At 51.3% G+C, this 17,621-nt stretch overlaps 3 protein-coding genes across 3 annotated transcripts in view; 1 reads left to right on the top strand and 2 right to left on the bottom strand.

Annotated features, from left to right (window-relative positions):
• Positions 1 to 16,437, bottom strand: part of Mroh7 (maestro heat like repeat family member 7) — a 76,449-nt gene extending 60,012 nt beyond the window's left edge. The window contains exon 1 of the mRNA XM_050136104.1: positions 16,335 to 16,437. The gene's annotated coding sequence lies outside the window, so the exon portion shown is untranslated. The remainder of the gene's footprint in view (positions 1 to 16,334) is intronic.
• Fam151a (family with sequence similarity 151 member A) lies at positions 116 to 11,819 on the top strand. The gene is made up of 7 exons (XM_050136094.1): positions 116 to 533; positions 5,987 to 6,139; positions 7,162 to 7,321; positions 9,146 to 9,370; positions 9,768 to 9,907; positions 10,569 to 10,712; positions 11,135 to 11,819. Exons 1-7 carry the CDS (start codon positions 425 to 427, stop codon positions 11,806 to 11,808), a joined length of 1,605 nt encoding a protein of 534 aa, XP_049992051.1. The 5' UTR covers positions 116 to 424; the 3' UTR covers positions 11,809 to 11,819.
• The window catches only part of Acot11 (acyl-CoA thioesterase 11), a 44,011-nt gene continuing 38,314 nt past the window's right edge, over positions 11,925 to 17,621 (bottom strand). The window contains exons 12-16 of the mRNA XM_050136093.1: positions 17,440 to 17,523; positions 16,335 to 16,465; positions 13,552 to 13,683; positions 12,878 to 13,004; positions 11,925 to 12,081 (exon numbers count right to left, since the gene is read on the bottom strand). Coding sequence (XP_049992050.1) covers positions 11,926 to 12,081; positions 12,878 to 13,004; positions 13,552 to 13,683; positions 16,335 to 16,465; positions 17,440 to 17,523 — 630 coding nt within the window. The 3' untranslated portion in view covers position 11,925. The remainder of the gene's footprint in view (positions 12,082 to 12,877; positions 13,005 to 13,551; positions 13,684 to 16,334; positions 16,466 to 17,439; positions 17,524 to 17,621) is intronic.

The raw sequence follows: 17,621 nt of genomic DNA, 5'->3' as shown, positions 1-17,621 counted from the left end.
GGTAAGCGCACCTTGGGGTGCTTACACACATAATTAGAAATGGGCTAGTCCAGGTGCGAGAATTAGCCTGTAAGGGCTAGAGTTCATGGGCCAAGCAGTTCTTTAAATGAATACAGTTTGTGTGTTGTTATTTCGGGCATGAGCTAGCCAAGCGGCCGGGGTGTTGGGGACGCAGCCCCGCCGCCGCTCCTATTTCAACACCTCCCAGCTGCTAGGATTAGAGACACAGCACCAAGCTAGTCTCATTGTGTTTTACTGAACCAGGGGCTGTGGGTCTTGCTGTCTGTCTACTGGATAGAGTGCTAGATTCATAGTGGTAGAATTATACCTAAGCACGCTGGGCTGAGCAAGAGATGATGATAACAACCCCTTACCCTTGGTTCCAGGCTGTGATCAAGATGCAGTTTGCCGTTCAGACGCTGACATGCTGGACTACATGCTAAGCATGGGCCATATCAGTCACCGGGATGGCCTGCTAATCACCTGGTACCACGCAGCCAACAGCAAGAAAGAGATGGAGGATGCCCTGAACAGTAAGTCTAGCCATTCTGCTTGGGGTCAGGGGGATCAGGAGGCAGATGACACCATGGTCACGGCAGCTCCATAATGGCTATTTCATTGCCTGCCACAGTCTCCCTCGGGGAACAGGGCTGAGGACTAAGGCCACTCAGGTGGAGCTCTGAGCCCTAGATTTAGACCAGGTGCTAATTCCAGGCTCATCACTATACTGTACCCAGTCCAACAACCCGTCAGCCTGTCAAGAGCTGACAGTCCCTGCTAAGGAGGCCTTTGACCTCCAGGACTAAGAAGCCAGAGACATGAACTTGACAGTGCTCCTGGAACATGCTGTGGACACCTGAGCAGTACCTTAGAGTCTGCATACAAAGCAATCATGACATCCTGTCAATGACAGGCACACACCCCCACATTGCATGGAGGTCCCCTGGAACCCATGCCACCTGCTCGTGAGCACCACTCATAGAAGAAATTCCATGAAGCCCAGAGAAATTAGGTAATCGAGGTTCTGCTGTTGGAGAGGAGTGAGGACAATGTACATCAGCTCCAAAGTTTGTGGTCTCTGTCCCCAGACTGGGACAGTGGGGAAACATTCTCTTTGGGAGCTGCTGAGACGTTCATGACCTCCAAGCCATGGAAGACGGGGGTGGGAGTGGGGGGTGCCTGGCTTGAGTTCGCTTCAGAAGACACAGGTCCCCATTCAGCACTGTGGATGTGGCCTGAGGGCTCCCCGGGCCACACTACTGCTTAGGACTACACTGACCCGTAGTCATATTCGGCTGACCTGTAGCCCCAGAACTCAGGAGGCTGAGGCAGGAGGATTACTAGTTCCAAGTGGGCATGGGCTATATAGTGAGACTATTGTCAGAAAAAAAATGGGAGGCAGAGAAAAAGAGGGAGCTCTCCTGATTTCAGCTGAGCATCCCGGAGTCTCATCCAGGGTCACACACTGGTTGAAAGCAGAGGAGGCCCGGTCATCAGGTGCTGACTTTTGCTCAAGCAGGTCACTGTACAGCCAGCCTGATATGTAGTCTGGGAAGAATTGGTTGACCAGAGGCCTAACTGGTCTATGGGGAGAGGCCAGGCCAGGAGAGACCCAGCCCACCACTGCTTTTGCTGTGTCCTCTGACAGCTGGGTCTGGTGACTCGGAGTGGCAAACTTTGACATCAGCCATGCTTCTCAAGCTTGCTCAGAAGACACCAGGTGACACAGGAAAGAGAAGCCGTCTCCAAGCTGAGACAACAGTGCTAACATGGAGCTACGGGCTTCTACTTCTATGTGCTAGCTCCTTCTTCACTCTCTGCAAAAGAGCACAGCCCGTCAGTCCTGTTGCTAACGATAAAACTATCTTAACTAGGAGCCTGAAAACTTTAGCTTGTGGGAAATCTGCTTAGCTCTGGGAAAAATCCCCTCTGGGGTGGGGATGAAAAGACCACCCTGGGATGGTCAGTGGCCACATAGACAAGACAATGACAGTACCTATCGCCATACAAGCTACGAGAGATTTCTGACCTGGCCTGGGCCTATTTGAGCAACAGCTGGAGGCTATAGCTGTGCACTAATTAGGGGTTTTTCCTTTCTGAGTGCTGAGAATTTCTCTCTAGATGAGGGTGAGGCCTGCCCTGCAGCACACACACACACACCTGAACAGAAGTGAAAGTCCTCTGCTCTAACAAGGGAACCAAGTCAGAGAGAAAGGGGAGATAAGGCCTGAGAGGATGCCAAAAGGGCCTGCCACCAGGCAAGCCTGGCACAATGAGGGGGTGGGAGGGGACTGGCAGCAGGGAACACAAAAACTCACGCTTGGCAGAGAGAGGCCCCGTTTCCTTGCTGTCAGGCCCCTGGAGCAGGCCTCTGAGGGAACTGGCTGAGTTAGGATGGCATGAACTGAATCTCCGGGCAGAGGGCAGAGTGCAGTGGCGGCAGCCCAGAAAGTTCAGATTTTACCTTGGTGTTTACTAGTCACAGTTCTGGCCACGCCTGTGAGCCCAGGGCTGGGGAGGTCAGGGGAGGATGATTAAAACCTCAGGGCCGTATAGTAAGTTTCAGACTAGCCTGGGCTACAGGAGACCCTGGAGGTGGGGTGGGGGAATGCAGGCAATGATTCCAGGCAAGTGACCCTCCTGGGTAAATGTGGGCTGGTAGTGAGCCACTGGTCATCCAAACTGCGGCAGGCTTGATTGCAAACAAGGTCATTATTAGTAATTGTATTGAGACAGCAGAAGTACTGCAGATGGCCCTGGGTTACCCCAGGTGATTGTAAATAATAATTAACACTTTGCGAATGGCTAACCCGGGAGATGTTACTATTTACTTCTCAACAGATGAGCAAACGAGCACAGAGAGGTCAGGTAATCTGGCCTGTCTCACACAGCTTGCAAGAGTGTGCTTTCAGAGTCTGCACACTCAGCCACCACACTCTCCTGACTTGGTGGGTGAGTGGAGGGCCTGGCAATCGCGTGTCCCCTGCCTTTTAGGGAGCACCTTCCAGAGGATCCAAAGTCCTGCTCATTTCCTTGGTCCCTCACCCCAAGAAAGTCAGCCCCCCGGCCCAACTTCTAGGACATCCACCACTTTCAGTATTAAGGGAGAAGACTTTCCAGGAATACAGGACATGCAAGTGACCACCTCAGGGAGGCCAGTCGGGTTGAGAGCGCCATTTCCTGCTGTCTTCATCCCCTTTATGGAGCAATAGCAGCAGGGTCCGTGCTAGGACGGCATACAGGAACCAGGCCTGGCTTGGAGTGGCTTTATTTTTGGCAGGATTGGAGGTTAATCCCAAGGCCTTATGCACACCACACAGGCACTCTACCAGTCAGTTACACCCCAGCTCCCCCTTGTAATATGGACTCTCTGTGTAACTTAGGCTAGCCCTGAACTCTTAACCCTCCTGCCTCCAGGTTCCAAGCACTGGGATTTCTGATGTGGGCCACCACACCTTGTTTCTGCCACACTAATGTCCGCCAGAAACCCCACTTGGGCCTAGATTCTCTAGTCCCCAAACCCAATGGGCTATGCCCACTGTATGTCCAAGTAGGCAAAAGTCAAGAAAAAAACTTGGTTGATGCTGGAGAAATGTTTCAGAGGTTAAGAACACAAGGCGGTTCATAGTTGTATGTTACTCCAGTTCCAGAGGATCCAATGCCCTCTGGCATCTGGGGGCATCAGACACACACATGCAGGCAAAGCACAGACTGTCTTAGTTAGCATTTTTAATTGCTGTGAAGAGACACCATAACCACAGAAACTCTTATTAAAAAAACAGTTAGTTGGAGGTGGCTTACAGTTTCATAGGTTTCGTCCATTATCATCATGGCAGGACATGGTGGCACACAGACAGACATGGTGCTGGAGAAGGAGCTGAGAGTCCTACATCTTGAACCACAGGCAATAGGAAGGGAACTGTCACTGGGTGTAGCTTGAGCATAGGAGACCTCAAAGCCCACCCCACAGTGACACACTTCCTCCAACAAGGCATACCTATTCTAACAAAGCCACGCCTCCTAATAGTGCCACTACCTATGAGTTTATGGGATCAATTACATTCAAACTACTACTCATACCTTAAAAAAAAAACTTTGGGTTTGAGTCACAAAACTAAAATTCATTTCATTACATCCACAGTCCATCAGGGCTCGCAATGGGCTCTGAGGTCACTGACGGTGTTCTGAGGCTAGGGAACATGCCCCTTCTTGCCTATGAGGATGGCAGTTCCAACGTCCAAGCACAGGATACAAGGATAGGATGGACTGATGCAAAACTCCCACTGGCCCTGGGATGCTGAGGCATGAGATCCAAGTTTCAGGCTAGTGGGACCACAAAACAAAACTATCTCAAAAGCAGAAGTAAAACCCTGGGCATTCTGACACACATAGAGAACACCGGAACTTGGGGGGGGGGGACTGTGCATGAGCCTGGGCTATACATTATGTTCCAGGCTACCTCGGGCACTAGACTAAGACTCTGTCATCAAAAAAAAAAAAAAAAAAAAACAGTGCCAGCAACAGTTTATATCTGACTTTATTCTCCCTCCTAAAAATCTAGTTCCTGGACTTTAAAGAAAACTAATAAAAATTCTCAGGCATGAGGACTGGAGAGAAGGCTTGGTGCTTAAAGGCACTTGCTGCTTTTGCAGAGGGCCTGGGTTCAGTTCCCAGCACCCACATGGCAGCTCACAACTGCTTATAACTCCAGTTCCAGGGGCTCTGATGCTCTCTTGTGTCTTCCACTGGTACCAGGCACATAGCTGGTACACACACATCCATATAGACAGTCACTTGAACACATAAAATAAAAACAAATGCATTTTCTAAATATTCAGAGGTAGTAGATGAGCTCTCTCATTTCCCTGGACATAGCTAGTTGGTCTTGAATTTGTTGTATGTGTGTTTGCTTTTTAGATAAGATCTCAGTACTTGGCCCAGGCTGACCTTGGATTTACTATGTACCCCAGATTGGCCTCAAACTCACAGTAATGCCTCTCATCATCCCTAATGCTGGGATTACAGGATTTACCCCTATCACCCCACACCAGCATAGTCTTTCCCTTTCTGTCATTGGTTGGCTCATTTTCATCATCCCCCAGTCATCTCTAAAATGCTTCAGGGGTGGACCAGCTCCACTGTCATGGAGGGAAGACTCAGGAGGGCTGTGTCCCTTAGGAAGAGATGGTTTCAGTCACTGCTCCAGAATGGAAGAGTAGTCTAGCTGGGGAGCATCTGAGAGATGAGAGTCTCGGCCCCATCCCAAACTTGAGATCAAAACCTACAATTCGACAGTTGCATGTTTGTGTTGATACTAGTACACATTAAAGCTGGTGTCAGAGGTCTGGGCTCCTCTTAGACTAAGTATTCAAGGGCTCAGCCTTGCATAAAGCTAACAGATAAAGAAAGCGCCTAGCTGCTAGTGAGAACACAGCTAGAAGGGTAGTCTAGGCGGGGAGCAGGAGCCAAAACCACTGTTCCGGACATTGCATTGACACTGGAGGCTTCCAGATGGTCCTGTGTGCTCCAGGCTCTAATTCTATTCAGAGAGATAAAAAAATAATCAATAAACCAGAGCAGGTCAGGTGTGGGGGTCTTCACCTTTAATCCCAGCACTCAGGAGGCAGAGTCAGGCAGACCTCTGGGAATTTGAGGCCAGTTTGGTCTACATAGCAAGAATTCCAGACCAGCCAGAGATTCACTTGGGAATAAACAATACTGATTGAGAGGTCTTTGTATGGCTCAGCATTTGCTACCAAGCCTGATGACCAGAGTGTGATCCTCCGCACCCACGTGGTTGATGGAGATCGGATTTCTGCAGATTGTCATCTGATCACTATACATCATAAGCCATAGTGTGTGAGCAAACACACAGGAGATAGATAGATAGATAGATAGATAGATAGATAGATAGATAGACAGATAGATAGACAGACAGGCAGATAAGTATTTTCAAAGTACTAATTGCACTCTCCCTATTAAATAGGCAATGTCATGGTCTTGGAGGCAGATGTCAATGTAGAAGGGTTCACCACAGTCAATGAGACCGGGGTGCCTATTATGGCCCACCCTCCAGCCATCTACAGTGACAACACCCTGCAGGAGTGGCTGGAAGTTGTACTCTCCTCATCTCAGAAGGGTAAGGCATCCCTCTCCCAGCCCTACTGGCTCCCCAGACCCCTGCCCGCAAGTTCTCTCCAGAACCCACAGGGGAGACAGGGATGTGAACGTGGACAGTAAAATGTAAAGGGTCAAACGGGGTCACGGTGTCCCTGAGTGCACAGAGCTGGGTACAATGTGTTCAAAGCCCAACTCCTCTTTCCAGTCCAGATCTAGGTCTCACCCTAACATCAGCTTCTCCCTCACCCCCTCATCCTCCTCATCCCCCTCATCTTCCTCATTCCCCTTATCTCCCTCATCCCCCTCATCTCCTCATGCCCTTCATTCTCCTCATCTCCCTCATTCCCCTCATCTTCCTAATCCCTCTCATCCCCCTCATTCTCTTCATCCCCTCATCCCCCTTATCTTCTCATTCCCCTCATATCTTTCTTTCCCTCATCCCCTCATCTCCCTCATCCCCCTCAATCCCTCATCCTCCCGGCAGCTAACTCTAACTCCAGTCACATCCACACCATTTCTCCCATGGACTATCTTCCTCAGACAGCCTTATCTAACTGCCACACACACACACACCTGTGGCTTCTCTGCTTTCACCCTCCATGGCTACCCTTGTCCTGGCTTGGCTTTCAGCTTCTCTAACTTGGAGGTCTCATCTCTGTCTCCACAGTTAAGATGGGCACTTGTTCACACTGGGTCCTTTTTCTATCTAACCTCTCTACTTGGATGTCTCTTCCTGGAGGTCTAGTGGACTCCTCACAGGCTGTTGGGGTTCAGGTCTTGGATCTGCCCTGTCCCAAAACTGAAGCCCCTTTTCATACTTGAATCTCCCTGAACCAGCCCTGGCTTTTGCTTCTGCCTACCTGGGATGGAAAAGGGACCCCTTCTTCTCAAGTGTTGGCCTTCCCTAAAAGTTGTCCCTGCACCCTGCCACTATCTGCTCCCCACCTTCCCACTCTCTCCCAAGACCTGCCCCACCCTTACCAGCTCTTCCTACCCAGCAAGTCAACTTCCAGTTCCCCAGCCCCCGCCCCTTTCCTGCAGGCATCAAACTGGACTTCAAGAGCCTCAAGGCTGTGGGCCCCTCACTGGACCTCCTCCGGCAGATGACCGAGGCTGGCAAGATTCGGAGACCGGTGTGGATCAATGCTGACATCCTGAGGGGCCCCAATGTGCCCATCTCGATTGAGGTCAATGCTACACAGTGAGTGCTCACCCTCCGCCCAGCTGGGTCCACCCTCTTCTGTCAGCATGGAGCATGAAAGGGTGCCAGGGGGACTGTTGTTGCGTGTGTCAGTCCCTCCGTGAGACCACAGCTCTGAGCCTTTTCCTTTGGTGTGTGTGTGTGTGTGTGTGTGTGTGTATGTGTGTGTATGCACACCTATAGACCATGGTGCAATGGGAAAGTCAGGCCAACCTTCAAGCACTGGTTTTCTCTTCACCATATGGCTGCTGGGGTTTGAACTCGGGTCATCAGTCTTGGTGGCAAGCACCATCTCACCAGCCACCTCTGAGCATGTCCATGCTCTGTTCCCTCTTGCCTGGGACGCCTTCCCCTTTGTGGGTTTTTAAGACACAATCTCTATGTAGTCCTTGCTGGCATGGAACCCATTATATGGGCCAGGCTACCTCACACTTGTGGAGCTCCTGTTGCCTTTGCCTACTGGTACCAGGATTACAGTTGCATGACTCTGCACACAGTTCAAGCTGGCCCTGATTGTCCTCCTATCTCCACCGCTGCTATATCTGGTGGGCACCAGCATGCTTAGCCTTCCTCCTTTCTCTAGTGAGTCTTTGCCCAGTCTCTGCCACCTTCAGAAGTGTCCCTGGCACCTCAGGCTCCTGAGGAACTCCCCCTGGGCCCCTCAGCCCTGATTCCATGGGACTTCTTCTGTTGGCTAACCCACTGGTCACCCCTGCTCCACTGTGGACTCCTGGGGAGCAGACGGCCATGTCCTATCTGCCTCACCAGTGACATGCACAGGACGTGGCCTGCTAGAAGTTATAAAGAGATGGCTGTCTCCCCAGCCCTCTAGAAAATCCAGCCTGTGACTGGCTAGGAGTATCTTTCTCCCCACTTTTCAGATGTGAAAATCCACAATGACAGAAGCACGCTGTTGCATGTTTATTGTGCCCCAGGCACTGTTTCAAGCCTTTACTTGCAGAATACAGCCTAACTCTTAGGAGAATGAGGTAGCAGCTAGTTATCTTCATTTCGTAAGTATACAAACTATCTTCGATAGGTTAAGTGGCCTAAGTCTACAAAATGGCAGAGCAAGGGTTCCTGCAGGTCTTTCCCTCCCCAAGCTCTGTGGTCTGCAGGCATCTCTCCCTCCATCTGCCCAGCCACCCACCCAATATGTCTGTGATTCTTAAATTGAGATATACTTGAAGAAAATAATTTTTTAAAACGTAGTCTAGGGCCCGAGACAAACAAGGCTTCTCTCCTCAGGGTAATCTGGAGGCTGGGCCATAGGTAACATTACTTTCCTAATAAACTCTGCATCAGAATAAGATTCAAATCATTCTTTTTGATGTATTGCTTTGAGACTGTTTCAAATAGTCCAGGCTAGCCTTGCACTCTCTATGTACCTGGGGATGAAGGAAGTCCTAATCCTACTACCACCACCTCCCAAGTGCTGAGATTACAGGCATGTGCCATCATGCTTGGTGCATATAAAAAAAATAATTAGGAATCCGAAACTCTGGAAACTTGAAGTCAGCTGGCAACTTACAGATCTGCACACCTCACAAATCTCACTCAGCCCCCTCCATCCATATGGGGACGTTTAACAGGCCCTGCCTGAAGTAACCGCCAGAGGCAGAGTAGGGCCCTGAGCCCAGACCTCCCGGGCTGCACAGGGTGGTCACATCAGCAGGATGTGCAAACCCCTGCTGTTCTTTAGAGCTGTGTTGCCAGCCCTCCCAGCACAGACTCAACAGGCCTGGCTGCCCCCAAGCCCCTGCGACAAGAACCTACAAGAATGGACCAGAGTCATCTGCAAAGCTGCATCTCTGTTCTCTGCAGGTTCCTGGCGCTGATCCAGGAGAAGTATCCCGAGGTCACCATCTCTCCTGGCTTTACTACTCTGTATGTGCCTCAGTTGCCAAACAGCACCTATACCAAAGCCATGGTAGAGAAGATGCAGGAGTTGGTGGGGGCGCTGCCTCAGAGGATCACCTTCCCCATTCGGGCTTTCATGGCACGGGCTGCTTGGCCCCACTTCAGCTGGCTCCTGGCCCAATCTGAGAGGTAAAGCTCTCTCTGATCTATCCTGGGCTCTGATCTAAGATGAACACAGTAGGAAGGGTTCTGAAGATCATCTTGTCCTGGCCCTGGTGGCCTAAGCCATCTCCTATAATGAACGCCCTGCCTCTGGCTTACACTCCCCTGGTGACAAGCTGTTCACTGCTTCCATTGTTGGGTAACTCAGAAATAGACATCCCGAGTGTGCACATCCTCCCATCCCCTGAACTCCTGCTTTCTGTCATCCCCTGGAAGGGATGATACCCAAGAGGAGAGGCTAGTGGGAAGCTGGAGGGCAGATGTTCCACTCCTGGGCTCAGCTGGCATTCCGTTCTGAGCAAAGGAGTAGAGCCCAGGGTCTTTCTGGGCCCAGAGGGGCACTGAGTCAGCTCTCTGGTCCCAGGTACAGCCTGACACTGTGGCAGGGTGCCTCAGACCCCATGTCGGTTGATGATCTCCTCTTCATCCGGGACAACAGCGCCACCCACCAAATCTACTATGACCTCTTTGAACCTGTCCTGTCGCAGTTCAAGCAGCTGGCCTGTAAGAAGGGGGCCTAGAAGGGGGGGAGGTAGAGGCTGGGTTCTGCTCAGGACAGCCTTGGTTGGGCATGGGAGCAAAGGTAGGGAGGTCTAGATGGGGAAAGTTCTGGTTGGAACAGGAGACAGGGACCGTTCTGAGAACCTGTCTTCTGCCCCTGGGACAGTACGCTATCCAAGCTTCACCTATCCACAAAGCAAGAGTCTGGTTGATAGAGAGGGAAATTGAAGTCGAGACTACAAGGAGTTATAGAAAAGCAGCTTGATCAGACCCTAGCCAACCTAACCCCCTCCCCATGTTTCCACAGCCCTCTTCTGTGCCCACTCATCCGTGAGCCAGATGCCACCAGGCAAATCCCTTGTACTTTTGACCCTGAGTCTAGGAGCACCCACACTTAAGCCATCCCAAGGGGTCACATCAGGTCCCACTCCTATTGAGGGAACCGTGTCCGAAAAGGGGAGGAAACCAGCTTTGGGATCCTCCAGCTCTTAGCTCCATTTGGTTTCTGGCCCAGCAAACTCTGCTTGCTAGTTGCCAAACCTTGAAACAATGACTTCACATCTATCCAAGAGGGAACTGACGGCTACAAGGATTTGGATGCAGGAGAGCCAGGGCATAACCATGGGTAGTGGTCCTTTCACCTTGGCAATTTTGGGTCCCACAGTGAACAGCACCCGGAAGCGAACCTACTACACAGGTGGCAGCCTGATCCCTCTTCTCCAGCAGCCCAGGGGTGATGGCCTGGAGGTAGAGTGGCTGGATCTAGAAGTGAACAGCAGCGGGAGGACAGCGGCCATTACTGCCCCTGGTGAGTCTGCCTGCAGTCCCAAAGCTCCTGGCTAACCCACAGGTCTGTCCTTTGCTTGGGCGGGTAACTTGGTTCTCTGTTACCATGGCAACATGATAAGCCCTGCGCTGGATACAGAGTGGGAGGAACACTGTCAAGAGCAGGAACTCCTGACCTTAGGCCAGCAGCCTTGAGTCCCCAGCCTCACTGTGAACAGAAGAGGGGGTGGTGACCCAGGTCTGAGTCACTAGGAAGGCCAAGAACTGAGGCCAGCCATTTGTCATGTCTGCCTGAGAGTCAGCATTTGGAGTCTGGAACGTCAGATTCAAGAATGGCTGGCACCAGTTCCTCCTTGTCTGCTCCCATGACCTCCACTGCCCCTTTAACAAGAGGGAATGACATCCCATAATGACAGGTACTCAAAACACTGTTGCCTCTTCCAGACAGAGAAGGCATGATCCTGCTGGATGTGGGCCTCCAGGAACCTGAAGCTGGGACCCCTGTGCCCGTCCTGCGTACCCGAGGTGGTCCTGCTCTGACATTAGAGTCCTGTCTGCTGCAGCTGGCTGCTCACCCCAGGTCCTGGGGCATCCATGTGAACATCGTGGAACCCACAGCTCTCCGGCCCTCCCTGGCCACACTGGCACGCCTCTCCACCCTTGGCCATCTGCCCTGGCCTGTGTGGGTGGGGGCTACAATCTCACATGGTAATTTTGTGGTCCCTGGTCATGTGGCCGGCAGAGAACTGCTTACAGCCGTGGCTGAAGTTTTCCCTCATGTGACCGTGGCACCAGGCTGGCCTGAAGAGGTGCTGGGCAGCGGCTATCAGGAGCAGATGGTCACAGATATGCTGGAGCTGTGTCAGGGACTCTGGCAACCTGTGTCCTTCCAGCTGCAGGCTGGGCCACTGGGCCGGAGTTCAGCCAAAGCTGTGGCCAGGCTGCTGGCAGCCTCCCCTCGAGCCACGGTCACAGTGCACCACAGCATGGCTGGGAACAACTATGCAGATGTTTGGGCTGGGTTGTGGGTGGCCAGGGCCATGGACAGGACCCGAGTCTATTACAGGATACCCCAGGAGTACCGAGAAGACTTGCTGGCAGATGTGAGCAGGAACTGACCACCCAGTAGGACTGGACCATCTAATGTGGAAGGCTTCCCCGGGGAGTCAGGGTGAATAAATGCCTCTGCTTTGCTCCACGCACTGTGTAAGACCTGGGGCAGGGTGGGGTAGTGCCTAGAGGGTCTGGAGGCTGGGGGCCAGGTCATTCCGGTTGTCCAATAGGAAACTCTCACAAGCCTTGAACGTATTGTAGAACGCCGTGGACAGGCCGGCCACATTGGTGGTCACATAGTTGAGAAACCCGGGGGTGGCCTGGTTGTAGTAAGAAACCTGCAGGGTGAAAAGCCAGGTCAGGGAAGCAGAATGGGGAGACTCAGGGACTTCTGGGCAGTAGGCAGGTGGGGAGTCAGTCTCGCCTGCATTCTGAGCCTTGGAGCTCAGTTAGAAAACCCGACTGGCAGACATGGCCTCCTTTGAGAGGTTACCTAGGCACTTGGGGTACCCTGGCTATCCTATCACAGCATATGATAAGATCATTGTGCACCTCCCTATTGGCCAGGCGGCCCCGGGGAACAGGAATTGAGTCTCCAAAGCCTATCACTGAATCCACTTGACATCACAGAAAGAGGATAGGCATAAGCCTTGGACCAGCTTTGTATAGTCCTTTGCAATGCTGGCCGACTCAGCCGCTGGGCAAGGCACAGAGTCGATCTAGGGCTGCAAGGGGCTGCAAGCTGGGGGCAGGATGCAGCATTCCCACCCCACCTCCTCCCTACCTTTTCAATCAACACTGACTACCCTGCTGGGTTTTATAGGCCCTCAGAGCCACATAAATCCCTCCCAGACAAGAAGGGGGACACAGTAAATAAATAATGAGACAGAATTTTAAATCAGATCAGCGCTTTCTGTAGACCAGGTCCAGAGCTTTTTCTAAGCCCCAGCGGTGGCTGCTCACTGACTACACTGATTAAATCTCCATGAAGTCTCTTTTGTCTCTGATGCTCTGACTTTTCCAGGTTGGTAAAACTGGGAGGTTGCAGGGGTCTGGGTCTGGAAGGGTCCCAGCCCAACAGCACAGAGTTCGACTCACCCATAGGTGAAAGAGTAGAAATGACACCGGCCTCACCTTAGTCAACTGGTCCCCCTCCCGCCACAGACAGAAGCCTGAGCAGAGAGTCTCCCCACGCTGATATTTCGGTGTCTCACAATGGGTGGGCAGTGTGACCGACCTCAGTGCGATGACATAGGGGTCCCTGGAGGGGAGTCAGAGTGAGGATTCAGAGATCATCCACAGGAAAAGGTGGGGACCCTGTCCTGTTCCCAGGCATGGATTTAGTCCCTCGGAGCCCAGTGTCTTGCTCAGGGCCAGCTGTAGAGATGGGGCATCTGTGTTAGCAGCACCAGGTTCAGGCCTCACATGTCGCCATGGATCTGTGTGCCTTGAGGTTTTTCATTCTTCGGGTCCTTATCTCCAGAAAAGAGATGCCATCTATCCTAGCTGCACCCATGCTGCAGGTGCCAGTCACAAGCTCCCAGGGGGCAGAGGCCAAGGGATAGCCATGTCTGTGGCCTTAACTATGGTAGCCTCAGTCACAAGCACCAGGAACTGCCTTGCTTACAGTAGCAGTATAGGCCCTGGCTGTCATGGTGAACTCCACGAGCAGCCTACAAACACCCGGTGGGGGTCTGACTTCAACCACCAGTGGGCAGCGGAGCTCTGACTCCAAGTTGCTGCTCCTCCTGAAGAGGGAGGTGAGGCCTCCCCACCCCTACTGCACCCCTCAGAATGGAGGCACTCACCCGTTGTCGCAAGGCTTCCGCCTAGAGGCCAGGATCACAAAGTCTTGGGGCTTGGTATTGCCGCTCAAGGCAGGACTGACAACGTGGTAGATGGCATCATCCTCATCTACCTGCTGCACCAGCTCCACACTCCTGTTGGGAGGCTGGAGTCAGGACCTGGGAGCCACCGCCCGCCGCTCTCAATAGGAGAACAGCTCTGCCAGGACCCTGCAGATTACAGCCTTCTGAGCAGTCCTGGAGTGAGTTCCTCACCGCTGCACAGCTCAGCGGAGCCAGGGGAATGGGAGAGGGCCTCCAGGATGAATGCGTGCATGAGTATATGCAAGTGCCCGTGCACATACACACATGCACACAGCAGACACAAAGTCCTACACACCGGAGCAGATGTACAGGTACATGCATATGTGTTGACAGAGACTGCTCTTTCATTTCCCTATGGCTCAGACCCGAATAATCACCCAGAAACTGTATTAACTGCAACACTGTTTGACCAATAGCTTAGGCATATTTCTAGCTAGCTCTTACATCTTAAATTAACCCATCTCTATTGATCTGTGCATCACCACAAGACTGGCCTAACAGCAAGGTTCTGAGTAGCGAATGGCATTTTTTTTCCTTCCGCAGCTACATGGCATCTCCTTGACTCTTCCTACTTTCTCTCTATAGCTCTGTTTGGATTTCCCACCTGACTTTATTCTGCCCTGCCATAGGCCCAAAGAAGCTTCTTTATTAATCAATGGTAAAGCATTCACAGCATACAGAGGGGAATCCCATATTACCTCACCTTTTCTGTCTAAATAAATAGGAAGGTTTTAACTTTAACATAGTAAAATTACATATAACAAAACAGGTTTTAACTTTAACATAGTAAAATTACATATAACAAAACAGGTATCAAGCAAGAATTAGAGTTACAATATTTATATCTATCTTTTATCATAACTAAGGAAAACTGTAATTATAACTGTTCTTCAACTATCAAAGACCCTAGAAGGATATATTACCTAAGTTAACAGGAAGTGCATTGTAAGCAACTTCCAAACCTCTAGAACTGACAAGAGATATTTTGCTGCCTGGACACATATGTATGTGTATACAGAGACATATGCAAATATATATATAGACACACGCAGACACATAGGCACACAGCACTGGCTTGGGGACAGGCTGGCTGTGCAGGGCTAGAGAAATGTGCTGGGGGATCTTTTTACCTTGGGTCACTCACACCCTCAGTGATGCTTCATTGGGTCCATACCCACCCATCTTTTGCAGTTCCTCTGCCTAGACACCACCCACCACCAGTCATCTCTCAGCTTTCTAGAGCACGCCACTGGCAGGCCGGCTTTCCCCAGGCACAGCGTTTTAAAGTGACACAGTTCATTCTCGCCCCCTCTCTCCTTTTCTATCTCTTGCTCTTTCTCTGTGTGTGCATGCATGTGCGTGTGCACACATAAATATGAGTGTTTGTGAGTGCAGGTATTCCCTTAATGATGCATTGTGGACACCAACATCCTCAAGTATTGGTCATTGCTATTCACCTGTGTGTGCCTGGCTAATTGGCCCTAGAAGTTCCAAGGAGTCAGTCTCCTGTCTCTGTTTCCCATCTCAAGGAGCACTGGGATTGCAAATATGAGTCATATGCCCAGCTTCGCATGGCTCCTGGGGTTCAAATACAAGTTCTCATGCTCTGCTTGTGAGCCATCTCCCGAGTCTAGCACAACCAGGGCTGCGAGGAGAGCTTAGACGGAAAGCTCAGGTGTGCATGGCTATGAGCGAGCGCTCTGCTGAGGACAGACTCAGGAGGAAGGAGCAGGCCACTCGTGGACAGTCAGCTGGCAATAAGCAGCTCACTGAGTCCCCAAGTCCATCCAGTCTCCTAGGGAAACACTTGCAGTGCAGGCTCCAAGTGAGCCATGGCAATGGCAGAACTGAAGATGACTTCAAGGATCTTGAATAAACACCACCTTAAACATTAACTTTCCCAACCCCACAAGCTGGCTCAGTGGGAAGGAGTTTTGCCAACAAGTCTGCTGATCTGAGTTCAATCCCTGGAACCCACAAGTTGTCCGCTGACCTATACACACACACACACACACACACACACAAATGCCATTTTTAAAAACATAAGTGCTGGGGAGATGACTCAGTGGTCAAGAGCACTGGCTGCTTTTCCAGGGGCCCTGGGTTCGAGTCCCAGCACCCACACAGTAACTTACAACCATCTGTAAGTCCAGTCCCGGAGAATCCAATGCTTTCTTCTGGACTCCATGGGCACCAGACACACATGTGGTACACAGACAACATGCAGGCAAAATAGCCACACACACTGGGCCATAGTGGCGCACACCTTTAATCCCAGCACTCAGGGGGCAGAGGCAGGTGGATCTCTGAGTTCAAGACCAACCTGGTCTACTGAGTGAGTTCCAGGACAGCCAGGATTACACAGAGAAACCTTGTCTCAAAAAACAAAATACCCATCCTCATAAAACGAATAAATAAAACTTAAGAAGAGGGGGAAACGGACGCTCAGAAAAGAAATGACCTGACTGAGGTCGCACAGCCATTTAGAACAGATAAACTCAGGCCTCCACATTCAATTCCAGGCTCAGTCCCTTCCCTAGGGCCTCAACATGCCCATGGCTTTTACTGCCACCCTGCACATAACTATATCCGATGGCCTGATCCATCTCTACAGAAGGTCAGCGGAACAAAGCATCATGGGGGAGGCTTAGCATCATCAGCAGGCAACCCTCCCCCCACTTTCGTTTGCATCGTCCCCTCACCGGTAATGCTTGTCCCACTCTGGCCTCCGACGCAGGTCCGAAAGCAGTGTAAAGACTTGGGCAGCGTCCACGTGGACCACCATCTCCAAATGAAATGACAGGAACTCCTCCTCCAGGGTGTACAGGCGGACCTGCGCAGCACAGAGGGCAGCCTCATTCCTGCGCCATGCCCCCAGACTAAGCTACTGGGAGACAACGGCTCTGGAGGTCAAGGCTGCCACTGACGCTGTCTGAAGTGCTTGACTGTCTCTGGGACTTAGTCACAGCCCCGTGAGAATGGACCTCTGACAGAGCTCAGTGCGGACAGACAAAAATTGGAACTAGCTCTTGTAGACCAGGCTAGCCTCAAACTCACAGAGATCCACCTGCCTCTGCCTCCCAAGTGCTGGGATTAAAGGCATGAGCCACTATGGCACAGCTGAAAATACTTGTTTAAGAAGAGTAATCAGGGGCTGGAGAGATGACTCAGCAGTTTAGGGCACTGATTGTTCTTCCAGAGGTCCTGAGTTCAATTCCCAGCAACCACATGGTGGCTCACAACCACCTGTAATAAAATCTGGTGCCAACTTCTGGCCTGCAGGGACACATACAGGCAGAACATTATATACATAATAAATAAATCTTTAAAAAAAAAAAAGAACAGAGACATTTTTTTAAAAAAGCAGTAATCGGGGGCTGGAGAGATGGCTCAGTGGGGTAAGAGCACTGGCAGTTCTTCCAGAGGACTTGGGTTCGATTCCAAGTTCTCGCGTGGCAGCTTACAACTGTCTGTAACTCCAGTTCCAGGGGATCTGATACCTTCATACCAATGCACATAAAATTAAGTTAAATTATTTTTAAAAATTAAAAAAAGAAGCAGTAATCAGAGCCGGAGAGATGACTCAGAGGTTAAGAGCACTGGCTTCTCGTCCAGATGACCTGAGTTCGGTTCCCAGCACCCATGTGGCAGCTTCTAAGCCCACTAGAGTCTGTAACTCCAGTCCCAGGAGATCTGACACCCTCTTATGACCTCCCCTAGGCATGCGTGTGGTGCACAGACATGCATACAGGCTAAACACCTTTACATATGAAGGAAAGGAAGGTGGCAAGCAGATAGATCAGTTACCTCACCGAACTCCACAGACAGCACCCAGTTGTCCTTGGCCATAAGCGTCTTCAGAGACGACACGTTGTAATAGCTCAGGTACACCTGGAAGAGACGACCAATAAATGCTTCCTTCTCCTGCCCCCGGGGGTCCCTGGATGGGGCTGTGCTGGTATGGGGAAAGGACTGGGCTCTGCGAAAGG

This window comes from Alexandromys fortis, unplaced genomic scaffold, assembly GCF_014885135.2.
Source record: "Alexandromys fortis isolate MF-2015 unplaced genomic scaffold, M_Fortis_MF-2015_v1.1 scaffold_13, whole genome shotgun sequence".
Taxonomy (NCBI): Eukaryota; Metazoa; Chordata; class Mammalia; order Rodentia; family Cricetidae; genus Alexandromys; species Alexandromys fortis.
This window is presented reverse-complemented; position numbering and strand designations above follow the sequence as displayed.